Source organism: Salvia hispanica, chromosome 4, assembly GCF_029641045.1.
Source record: "Salvia hispanica isolate PSC_SH4W2 chromosome 4, Shi_PSC_v1, whole genome shotgun sequence".
Classification (NCBI taxonomy): Eukaryota; Viridiplantae; Streptophyta; class Magnoliopsida; order Lamiales; family Lamiaceae; genus Salvia; species Salvia hispanica.
In genome coordinates this window covers 9,305,381-9,318,488 of record NC_142695.1, presented here as the reverse complement: position 1 = coordinate 9,318,488, position 13,108 = coordinate 9,305,381, and the positions used below count along the sequence as shown (strand labels likewise).

The 13,108-nt window shown below is 35.5% G+C and overlaps 1 protein-coding gene across 3 annotated transcripts; it reads left to right on the top strand.

The window, feature by feature from the left end:
* Positions 1–441: 441 nt before the first annotated feature.
* LOC125194598 (putative membrane-associated kinase regulator 1) lies at positions 442–3,163 on the top strand. 3 transcript variants are annotated; one of them, XM_048092852.2, is made up of 2 exons: positions 442–1,246; positions 2,682–3,163. In XM_048092852.2, exons 1-2 carry the CDS (start codon positions 464–466, stop codon positions 2,724–2,726), a joined length of 828 nt encoding a protein of 275 aa, XP_047948809.1. In that variant the 5' UTR covers positions 442–463; the 3' UTR covers positions 2,727–3,163. The 3 variants fall into 3 exon arrangements, with proteins under 3 accessions (XP_047948809.1, XP_088912188.1, XP_088912187.1); XM_089056062.1 differs by lacking the exon at positions 2,682–3,163 and adding an exon at positions 1,584–2,391; XM_089056061.1 differs by lacking the exon at positions 2,682–3,163 and having other exon boundaries at positions 442–1,494.
* Positions 3,164–13,108: the final 9,945 nt, after the last annotated feature.

Sequence of the window (13,108 nt, the reverse complement as noted above, 5' to 3'; positions counted from 1 at the left end):
TAAAACTATGTTTTGATTATGAGGCAGAAACATTATCCATGTTACATAGTATAATATATAAGTAGTAGTAACTAGTAACAGTCAAGCTGAGTAAGACCATCCCAAGAAGTAAAAATTCTGCGGACTGCCTTGCAACTGAGTGACTTTGGGCATTACTATCACTCGCGATTGAGTAGGTCATCCTCCCTACGAGATTTTACCCTTACTCAATCCAATCCTATAAATGATTAACGTAAAGTGACTAGGAAACTGATTTTACCATATGCTATAGAGATATGTCACAAATTAAAATAGGTGTAAATGATTAATTTAACTTTTATGGCCAATTAGTTATGAGTGAGAATAATAGTAGCAAAATTGATGAATTTTTATAGAGTTTAAGAAAATATAAAAAATAAAGAGTAATCCTACTACGCAGGTATATATAGGGAGGCAAAGAAGCAAGTGCAAGAGCAGCAGCAAGATGGGGCGGCGCCAGCGCAGCAAGTCGCACACCCTCCCATCCTCCCCCACCTACTCATCCTCCTCCTCCGAGTTTGAATTCCGCATCTCCCTCTCCCCCCACAAATCCTCCCGCCCCGCCGACGAGCTCTTCTACAAGGGGCAGATCCTCCCTCTGCACCTCTCGCCCCGCCTCTCCATGGTCCAGTCCCTCCTCCTCCTCTCCTCCTCCCCCTCCTCCTCCTCCGCCTCCACCTCCCGCGACTCCACCGCCTCCTCCGACCTCCTCCTCGACTCCGACTCCTCCCGCCCCAGCTCCGCCACCGACGACGACTTCATCAAACGCCCCTCCACCGACCGCAAATCCCCCAAATACTTCTCCCTCGCCAAATTCTCCTCCAAGACCACCTCATCTGTCAAGCGCGTCAGCACTACCGCCAGAGGAGTCCTCCGCAAGTACTTCAACAAGGTCAAACCCCTCTACGAAAAGCTCTCCCACAAACAACAACAACAACAACAACAACACAAAATGCCCGCGCCAGAGGTGGCGCGGAGATCGAACGAGAATTCTAGAGAATTCTCAATGTCTTTCTCCGGGAACTTGAGATACCCTAGGCGAAGAAGCAGCATCTCCAGCTGCCCTTCCTCAATGACGTCGTCGCCGCGGAGGGCCGAGGCCGCGCAAATGGGTCGGGTCGGATCCGGATCTTACAACCCGGGAGCTTCGTCGATGGCGGAGCTGCAGAGCGCCATTCAAGGCGCCATTGCCCACTGCAAAAACTCCATGCTGAAGAACAATAATGCGGTCAGCAACCACATTTCTCAATAGCTACTATTTTTATGTTCAACCATATAATTAACATACCTTGCTCATTGCTTAGTCTAATTAACTATATAATCCATCCAAATCATAATTGAATTAGTTATCTGGAGTTCTTGCTACTTCTGTATGTAATCTTGTTTGGTATAATCATCATAAATTTTCAAACTTTTACTCCTATATTTCTTCGTACAAGTACAATTTCTATATGTCCAATATCATTAATTTCATCATGGAACTGGATCACTTTATCGTTCAATTAAAGTTACATTAAATCATTGTTATTGGGTGCATGATTGATTTTGAAGTTTTTGTGAGCCAGATCTGAATAGTGCACGAGATACCTCATCCCCACAAGCAATAATTATAAATCTGGATTACTACTACTATTTGGATACTTGCTTATTTTGAAATAGAGGAAACATGGTTGGTATTAGTAATTTTTAGTACGACTTGAATTTATTTTTCTTACATATGGGAGAATCTTGCATGTGCACTTAGATGTAGCATATGGCATTTAATGTGTGAAGTAACTGTGAAGTTTCTATTGGTGTATTCAGTATTTGTCTTGTTCCTTAGTTTGTACATGTGTATCTGTATCTGACTACAAGACGCACACAATAATACACTATATATAATCAATTATTATCATTTCATTCCGTATATTGACATTCAAATGATTCAATTATTGTTTCAAAGCAAAATTTCCAGTGCGCTGCAAACGGCCACAATTATAAACAAGTTTTAATTGATTACTTATTAATTATAAATTAATTGAAATTTTTATTAAGTATAATTTACTACTCCAATTTAAGGTGAATGCACTATGTATAATGCATTTTAGATGAGCATGCTCTACCTGTAGAGTTGTCAGCTGGGCCGGGCTGGGCCGGGCCAGCTCAGCTCAGGCTCACCAGTGAAACAAAGTTGGCCCGGGCTAGGCTCATTGGTTGAGATGGGCTCCAATTGAGCCATTTTGATAACCCAGGCCGGCCCAAGACCATCTGAAGCCCGGCCCAAGCCCATGGCAATCTAAAGCCTAGGCCAAGCCCAGGCCCGGGCCCATCAAAGTCCTACTTTCTATAATAAATTTTTTTTTAATGTAATTAGGTGATTAAGAACTAATAATACTCCAGTATACTCCATCCGTCCGCCATTAGGAGTCCCGGTCACTTTTGCGCACCCGTTTTGTAAAATTGATACTAACCTCCGTCCACCAAAATTTGTCTCATTTTTCTATTTTCGTCCATCCCCCAAAATTTGTCCCATTTCACTTTTACCATTTTTGGTAGTGGAGCTCATATTTCACTAACTCATTCATACTCACATTTTATTATAAAACTAATATATAAAAATAGGACTCACAATCCACTATCTTTTTCAACTCACTTTCCATTACATTTTTTAAAACCCGTGCCAGGTCAAAGTGGAACAAATTTTGGTGGACAGATGTGGTAATAAATAGTTAAAGTGGAGAAATGGTAAAGTAAGAGAGATATAATGTTGATAGGAGTCTTCATAACATTATTCTCCACTTTAACTATTTATTATCATTTTTACACAATGGGTGCGCAAAAGTGACCGGGACTCCTAATGGCGGATGGAGGGAGTATTTCTCTATTTATGCATGACATCTTGTGCATGAGACGTGTTAATTTTGTTTATATCATTCTAATTTTTTGGATGTCTCTGAATGGACTCAAACAGTAATAGTTTAATATCAATATAAGTTTCCAACCAAATCATGAATGCAACATTCAATCTTCATTACATCTAATTTTTTTCTTATATTTTTTTTATCAAAGATGTAAAAAAGATGGTTCTAAAGTTTAACTTTAAGCATATTATGTATTCATCCTTTAATATTTGATGAATGATTATAGAATTCTTTAAATTTGTTAATTAGTTCATATACTTATAGTTTTAAAAATACAACATCAACTCATATGTCATCATCTATTAACAAAACTAACAATATTGGTTATTCCTTTAGTTATACATTTACTTTTAAATAGGCTAAAGAACATGAAAAATATTGTTAATACAAAGTCAATAAATGAACTTAAACACATTATTTTAATTTAGATTTAGTTAATAAGATATAAATATTACTACAAGTTATATGTTTTATTTTTGTATATAAAACATTTAGCATATCTTTAAAATACATAAACAAAAAATTAAACAAAGCCCAGCCCGGGGCCCACACGGTAAGTGGGCTTGGGCTGGGCCGGGCTTAGCAAAATTAGAAAAGGCCTAGCCTACTTCACACATGGGCCTGGGCCAGGTTGAACCGGCCCGGTCCACTTGACAACTATCGACCTGAAAAAAAAAAAAAAAAAACAAATGGAATAAATGAAATTAACTCGATGATTGGAATCTTAGGTTGCTCGTGATGGCACTCTAGTACATATCCAAAACATATAAATTATCAAAAAATAACCTTTGGTTAAATTTTGGTCAATCACAAAATTTCAAAAATAACCAATTTTATGGAATATAATTTTAATATTTTTCTTAATTATCATATTAATTAAGATTTGGAGAAAGATATGTATGGTTCGGAAGCCAATATTATGATTTTTTTTTTCAAATTTGCCTATCACAAAACTATTAATTTAGTATGAAAAACATGAATATAAAATTAGACTAAAGTATTTTGGTTTTCAAATTATACATGATTTTTCCTAAATCTAACCTAAAATAATGGGATAATTGAAAAAATGTCAAAATTATAATATACTTGTAATCAGCTATCTTTGAAAGGTGCGAGATTGACCAAAATTTGACCTAACTTTATGGTTTTTGTGGCAATTTATCTGAAAAAATAGTATAGTAATAAGTAGTATCCAAGATGCCCACAGTTCGGAATCAGCCTTATGGTTCGGAATCACCGTTTCCGGTTTTAGAAATTATCGAACAGAACTGAATCGAACCGCGAGGGTGTTTTACGGTTACAATTCCAAAATCGGCAGCTACGGTTTCCGTTTGGAACCATTGATTTTTCGACGGTTTTTCACGGTTCCGAACAATCGGTTTCCGACGATTTTTTGCGGTTCCAGTCCAGTACCGCCCGAAACTAACGGTTCTAGCACTTATCAGTTCCGAAATTTTGGAATCTGAACCGCACCACGGTTTTAAAATGACGGTTTTGGTTCCATTTAAATTTCACAGTTCCAATTCGAAATCGTAACCGTCGGTTACGATTTTACGGTTAACCACTCGAACCGTAAATCTAGGGCATCTCTTCAACAACTTAAGATAGAAATAGAAATAAAACCTTTAGAAGCTAATGTTATTTTTATTTTATTTTTAGAAAAGAACCTCTAGTTATTTAATTAGTGAATCCTCTTTGGTTTTCATGTAACATAATCCTTTTACAATCCTTTTATAATCACAGATTTGATCATGCCAAAACCTTAATCTTTCTTAGGAATATATTCCTAATTCATAATCTACAACCGTACCAAAAGATTAAAATTCAGTTCGTGTAGTAGTCTCACAAGAATATGCACTTTCTTATTTTATAAACTATTTTCTCTCCATTGAAGTGAGACTCATTCTTCACTAAAATTACTTTAATTATTTTTATCTACCTCTCTCTTACTTTATCAATTTTTGCATTAAAATTCGTGTCAAAGCCAAAGTGTATATTCTTTTAGGACGGAAGGAGTAGTATACAAAATTGTACGATGATATCTAGTTTGACATAATAAAAATAACAATAAAAATAATAATGATAGTAATAATGCTCACTCCGTCTTGAAAAGTATGCACTCTTTTTCTTTTATAGTCCATCCTGAAAAGTATGAACATTCTAATTTTGGAAATTCTCTTCTCTCTAATGCGGTGAGACTCAATCTCCACTAACAATACTTAAAAAACTTTATCTATTTATCTCTCTCTTATTTTACCAATTATGCATTAAAACTCATACCAAACCAAATGTTTATACTATTTAAGAACGGAGGGAGTACTTAATTTCGTCGAATTTTAGGATATTTGAGTATCGTTGTACTCCACAAAATTTTGATAAAAATAAAAGTAAACACATTCATCGTGTAAAAGAATAGTACTGTAGTTGTACTTATTATATAAACTAATTCATTTTATCTGTCACATATATCATCCGGTCGGATAATTCGGATAATTTGGGTAATTCGGGTAATTTGGGTATACCCGATCGGGTATCGGGTTATCCGATACCCGATAATTCAAAATTCCTATACCCGAACCCGATCCCGAAAAATCGGATATCGGATATCCAATTACCCGATATTTCGGGTTCGGATATCTGGTATCCAATATCTGATATCCATTTTGACACCCCTACTTAAAACATACAATCAACAAAAATAAAATGCAACATCCTTAAGATCAACATAAACTTCCATAATATGAAATATAGACAATATCCAAGACATCCAAACAACGAATCCAACTCAAGTAGCAAAACAACTAGGACTTTCAAAAGCTAAAGTATCCAACACCATAAACTACTCGAGAAATGAAATTAAACATGCAAGACACAAAAAAGTGATTGTATCTTCACTCCGAAGAATGGTAGAACAAGCTACCTACGATGGAATAGTTCACACAACTGAATTCCTAGATTGCAAACTAGTGGAAACACTGATTTTGGTGAACCATGGACTACAAACTCACAGAAGGTGTCGAGTTGACTAATTAAGGAAGATATCGACATTTGCGGAGATGCTCATATACTTGTCTCATACCAGACCAAATATTGCATATGCAGTTGGAATTGTGAGTCAGCTCATGCATCGACCATAGAAAGATCACTACGACGCTGCACTAAGAATTGCCAAATATGTTAAATGAACAGTTGGACATGTGGAGTAGTGTTCAAGAAAAATGAACACCGAGGAGCCTATTGGTATACTGATGCAGATTGGACAAGTAATTCCATTGACAAAAGATCAACAACTGGAAATTTTACCTTTGTCGAAAGTAATCTTGTACCTTGGATGTGTAAGAAACAGAAAGTGATTGCATTATCAAGTGTTGAAGCAGAATTCAGAAGAATTAAAAGTGGATTTAGGAGATTTTGTGATAGAGATGGTTGATGAGAACTTATCCTAGAAAACAATCAATTCTTCTGTGACAACAAAGCCATCTTAGAACCCAATACAACATGATAGAACTAAACATGTGGAGGTCGATAGAGATTTCATCAAGGAGAAGTTCGAAAGTGGAGCTGTGGAATTTCCATTTGTCCAATTATAAGATCAATTGGCCGATGTCCTTGTCAAGGCACTCAACACAAGAAATTTACAAATGTGCATTGCAAGTTGAGTTTTGAACAAGTCACTACCCAACTTGAGGAACAATGTTAAAAAAATATACTATAATAGAATCAAATCATTATCTTAGAGTCTAATCTCTTCAGCTGCATAATCTTAGAGTCCAATAATACTTCTAATCTCTTCAGCATCATATTCTTAGAGTCCAATAATACTTATAATCTCTTCAGCTATGTTCTTCCCTCTATTCACATCTATGGCAAATATACCATTGGATAACCACAACAATATTTAACGAAAAAAACGATAGACGTCCATCAATTAAACTACAATAAAATGGTCACCAATATTAAATTTTTTTCTCATACATAATTCGCTAATAGATATACTATTAAACTCAATAAATGGTCAACAAAAAGTTACTCCAATGCTTCACGTTGATAACTGGGCTAAGGATTAACTATGAAAAATCTGTCCTCATACCTTTTGGGATACGAGAACCATCTTATTGAAGAACTCTTAGCTACAATAAAATGTGGGCTTGCAAAATTACCAGTTACCTATCTTGGTATTCCGTTGGGAGCTAATCCGAGAAAGATCCTCACATGGAAGCCCATCATCGAGAAGGTGGAAAAGAGGCTTGCAATGTGGAAAGCAAATACTTTGTTAAAGCAGGAAGATTGGTCCTTATCAAGTCAGTTCTTAATAACATTCCGATTTATTACCTTAGCCTCTTCAAAATCCCAAAGAACGTGGCCAAACGCATTATTCAAATGCAAACGAGATTTTTTTGGGAAAAAAGGACAACATCAAAGGGGAGTAACCTGATTGCTTGGGATGTTATTCAGAGGCCTATTAATCAAGGCGGGCTCAGGGTTGGAGACATTCTGATCAGAAATGCAGCGCTACTATTTAAATGGTGGTGGAAATTCTCAGATAATCAGAACCCCATGTGAAAGAAAGTTGTCAGCTCCATCCATAATACTAGGCATATTGGAGATATTCAACAGATTGGAGATAGAAGCGTCTCAAGCACTTGAGGCCAAATTATAAACTTCTCAGACTTTAAGAACGAAGTGCAGGAAGTGGCAAAGAGAGGAATCCAAATCAAAGTGGGCAACAGAAGGAACACTAGATTTTGGCTTGACAATTGGATTGAGTTTGATACCTTAAAAGATCTCTTCCGGCTCTTCAACATTCTACTCAGCAACATGACTTTGTTGGTGATATGGGTAGTTATGGTAGATGGAGTTGGAAGTTCATCTGGAGAAGGAAATTGTTTGTCTGGGAGGAGGAATTAGTTGAGCGTTTGTATCTTTCCGTGGATCACAACTCCTTGAGTGAAAGAGAAAGTGATACAAGGATTTGGACCTTCCAGCTTGGCTTCCCAGATGTTGAAGATAATCTTTGTGCCTTTTGCAAAGAGCATGCAGAAACGGTTTCCCGCATCCAGAAACGGTTTCCCACATCATATTTGGATGCAAATATTCAAGTAGCTTGTGGTATTTCTGTTGTAGCTGCTGGAACATCTCCTTATGCTTGATTTTGGATCTTGTTTTATGCTTTCTCTCTTGGTTGAACACACCCTTTCGCAAGTTTGATAAGAAGATTTGGACCTCGCTTTTTTATGTTGTCTCTTGGTCCATTTGGTGGCTGAGGAACAAGGTGATTTTTGAAAAGGCGGAGCCAAATTGGGATGTTGAGAAGAAGCTTATCTTATGGAAATTGGGATCATGGACTAAAGCTTGGTGTCCGGGATTTCCATTTCTACCAAGTCAAATGAGCGAGGAGCTGCCCAAAGTTAGACGATGGACAGGAAAAATTTAGGCAAATAGGTGATGGTCGTTGCTAAGGTGACCTCTCTTTGTACTCCTCCCTTTGTTTTCTGTGTGAGCTTTTGTTGGATCCTTTTGTCCGTTCTTGTTAATCTAGGTGTTTTGGCTCTATAGCCTTTTTTGGTTTTTTGTTTTTGACTTGTTTGTTCTTTGACTTGCTCACCCATTCTAAAATGCGGTTTGAGCCTTTATTTTATCGAAAAAAAGATATATTATTAAACTCAATATAAACTTATACTCTCTCAGTCCAATGTTACTTGCACTTTTCTATTTCGATCTGTCCCTAATTACTTACATATTTCTATTTTAAGTAAGAATTAGAATATTTAATTAATACTCCATCCGTCCACGAAAAATAGGGCACATTCAGAGAAGGAAAAGTTTTTGACAACTTCTCTCTTACTTTCTTTCCCTTCTCTCTTACTAATAACATGGACCTCATATTCCTCTAATACTACTTCTCTCCTACTTTTTTTTTCATATTCTCTCTTTTTTTTTTCCCTTCTCATTTTGTAACAGCCCGGATTTTCTAGGGTATAATAAATACGACAACTGCTACTTAGGCGAACTTAAAGGCAACAAGAACGTAGACTAGGGTATCATTTAAAGAGATTTGACCAAGTGTTTAATGAACTATCAAGGCAATAAGTCAACGGCTATATCACGAAAATCAAGATTTTATAGATAACATAGGCTAAGCTCAAAAGTCAAGGGTTTATTGTAAATCCAACAAAACGCAATATTTCACCATATTCCAATTCAAAGAAATAAGTTCGATCAACCAAAGATAATAAATTCCCAAATATTCAGCGGAAGCAATCCAAGAGAAAGCGGAGCCATGTATGAAGACACGACTACACTTAACGTTCCAAACATCCATTTTATTCGATTCAACTGTCTCAACACCACCAACCGCCCGTCGCCGCTCAACCTGCACATAGGGAAAACACATGCAGGGCTGAGTATTTTAAACATACCCAGTGGACTCATGTCAAAACATTTTATAGTTATGCAACCCTTACCATAGTGAACTCGAGGTTTAGCATTTAATTGAAAAGATAGCATTGAGTATCACAAAATATTTCATGGACTGGCCAGTCAAACAATACCTCCCATTTTCTCATCAATCAACAATATCATGGTGCGACGAAGTGTGGCCACACTTTCGCCCACGAGACCGGCCGACTAGCAAGGACGGCTCCCGATCTCCCGTGTACACTAGCCTGATAGGGTTTGCGGCCCTACTCAGACCCGAATTCGTTTATATAGCCCTATAGCCTAATGGAGCGCACTCGCAAACTAGGCATCAGGCACACACAATATCCATAAGAATCATAGGCATGGCATAACAGTTTAATCCACCCTTATCGCTCCACTTTCATATATTTGCAACATAAGAGAGAGTTAAGAATAAAGCCCACCTCGATTCCTTAGATCACAAGTATGTTCTTCCTCTTGCTAACACACCGAGAGCGCGAATTACCACCTTTAATTTATATGTAACACAAGTAAGTCTCAATCATCTACTCAAATTCATGCATGTTCCTAACGTTTCCCTTTTCCCATCGATTCATTTTAATATCACCATTCAAAACCAATATATTATTATCGTATCACTTTTTATTCGCACAACAACTCCAGATCTATCACCACAACGTGTCACGCATGAGTGTTTTAAAACACACCCACACGCACACACACAAACACACACGCACCGACGCGCACGCACACACACACGATTCACACACCCACACATATATGCATCCCACATACATCAATTGTTTCCCCTTTCACTCAATCTAAATGCATGAGGGCTCAAGAACACCGATTAATCGGTTAGATGAGAAAAGATTAATATAAAAATACCTTTTCTCGATAGAACAAACGGTAGAAACAAAGTAGAATCTTGATTCTTCAATAATTCTTGAGGCTTCAACTTGAATTCTTCTCAAAAGATGAAGAAATCTTGGAGAAAAGTAGAAGGAAATTTGGGAGAGAGTGGGAGAGAAAGTGGCGTGAATTTTGAGAGAGAGGGAGGCGTGATTTTTGATTCTAGATTTAGGGTTTCACTCTTATTTATAGAGTGCAAAAGATAATATCTTTAATTAACTAAATTAAAGATTTGAAAGATATGGTAGAGTGTAGTTGGCGTGATTTTTGGTAGAGAATAATAGGAATTTTCGAATTCCATGCTATTTAATTAGCATGTGATTAATTTGGTATTTCACGGAGTAGAATAAAATATCACGGAGCAGAATAAAAATAATAATCTCCCCAATTAAATAGGGAAAGTGGCGTGAATATTGATTCTCTACAAGGAATCAATTTCAAATATTATTTAAAATAAGATATGGCAAGATCTCCTTAGATATGGTAAGATATGCTAGGATATTTGAATTTATTTATGAAAGAAAATAAACAAGGGATCAAATAATATAATAAAATAATCCCTTCTCCCATAATATAGGAGATTTTCAAAAATCTCCTTGAAATAATCATAAGGGCCGAAAATTTCAATAAATAAGGAATAATCGGACTTTGGATTTAATTTAAATAATTATCCCAAGCAATAATTAAATCCAAGAAAATAGGATTTTTTTCCAATAAATAGGAGGGTCTAAAATTCCATGTGAATAAATAATGTTCCTATTTAATTCTCACTCATCCCTTAGGAAAATAATTCATCACTATATTATTTCACCCCGCATCAAAATATTCGCATATACACATCACAAATCCACCAATTTCACCTCCACTTCACATTTCTCCAACGACTTTGACCATTCCACGGCCACGTCATATTTTCCACAATATTGACTATTCAATAGCCACGTCATATATTCAACAAGTTTGACTATTCAACTCCAATTCGCAGTTAAGTCACAAGAGTCTTGCAATAATCACTCATAATTTAATCCACATATATCATAGCATTAAAAACATTTAATACAAAAATTTTCACGTCTCAAAAAAATTAGAGTTCGAAAAAGTGTTACACATTTACTAGTTGACTAATCTACCGTCCATTAATTTCATCCCTGTATCAACCACACTCTGCTGATTCTGTCTGCTGAACCATTCAAATAGATTTTTATATATCAGCTAAACCTGTATTAGTAAAAGTACGCAACGCAATAATTCTATTTAATGTACAATTTATTAGTATTCATATCTTTACTTATTATTTGCTGACTTTATTTAGGGATGTAGCTAAGCTAATACACTGTCTCAACCAATTGCTGTCTTGTCGCGATAAATAGATACAGAAGTAGCTAAACTCTTGTTTATTATTATTATTAAATTTATGAAATGCAATTTGTAGATTATTCATTGATTAATTTTAATTGACAGTGACTTTGTTCCTCAAATAAAACAAGAGTATATTGTTTTTGAAATTTTAGGCAATTAATCACCTAAAATGTCGTTACTTTGTTCCTCCGAAAAATATGTATATTAAAAAAGTGGTGATGTCTTGTGAAGACGACCTCATGTGAGGATGCACCAGTAAATTCGCTTGTTTAGGTGATGAGGTTCTAAGTTCTAACAAGATAATTTATCTAAAGAAAATCAACGTGCTATGTATATCATCGGTTAGATGTAATTTTGGTTATTAATCTAGTGAATATTTCCTTTGCTGATTTGTAGGCATCTCAAATAGTTAAAAACTGCAACAACACTTGATTAAGGAAGGACGAGTTACATATCACTTGACCATACCACTTGGACTTAAGATGATTTTGATTGAATAAAATGATGAAATTTTTTTAAAGAGAGTATCAGTAATGATTTTTTATCTACCCGGAAGTCTAGAACCCTCGACTTATAAGTTGGAGGGAAATCATCTTACCAAATAAGTAGCACATCATTGTCGAATCAAATCAAATGAGGGTTGACAAAATTTTCATGAAAAATAATGGCTTACAATGGAGTAGATGATTTTATTTTTACTTTTTATAAAAAAATGGAGTAGATGATTTGCGTCTAACTATCTTTCCCGAATGATTGCATACATTAGATTGATGGCATACATGAGCTACTCCAACACAATACATGGTGGATCGAGAATCTATGTTACATTTATTGATGTTAAATTTTGCTTTATCTTAGAAACATATAGTAGAACTAAATTGACAGATCTGTTAAAAGAAAATTGAGTAAAACTATAAACAGATGCATGCAATTTTTGCTTTGAATCGTAATTTCCTTTTATGATTAGGCCATTTCAAAATAGGACGAAACAATTGGTATAATTTCAAGTAATTTCATTTGTAAAACAGTACATGCTCTTTACGGCTTACGCTACTTCTAGATCTCTTGCTCCAATAAATAAAATATTAGTAGTATTAATCACTTCTTCTGAAATTCTAATTTTTAATAATAAATGTAAACTAACCTCGGTATATAGCAATTATTGTGCTTTGGTTGAACTAAGTCTTGTAGTTAAAAATATGAAATGTTGCATATAAATGGTACTCCATGAAACTTAATTACATATTGTATGCAACTCGTAAAATAAAATAATGATTGTGTAGTTAAAAGTTTATTATGCTTACAAAATATACCCTAAAAAATACTCATAGAAATGTGCGCAGCGGTGACAGGCTACTTGTCTTGGTTGACTATTTGGAATCTTTAAACGGTTAATTACTGCTAAAGACATCCAATTAAGAGTACATATAATCTAGGGTGACATTAAAAATTCATTACACATACTTATATAATATTTAAAAGATTCACCTCTTGTTTGA

Bases quoted from the DNA above. Each gene is read 5' to 3' on its own strand.
- LOC125194598 (XM_048092852.2), top strand. From the start codon at position 464: ATGGGGCGGCGCCAGCGCAGCAAGTCGCACACCCTCCCATCCTCCCCC. The intron at 1,247-2,681 runs GTCAGCAACCAC...AACCCGTGCCAG, and splicing joins TGCTGAAGAACAATAATGCG to GTCAAAGTGGAACAAATTTT.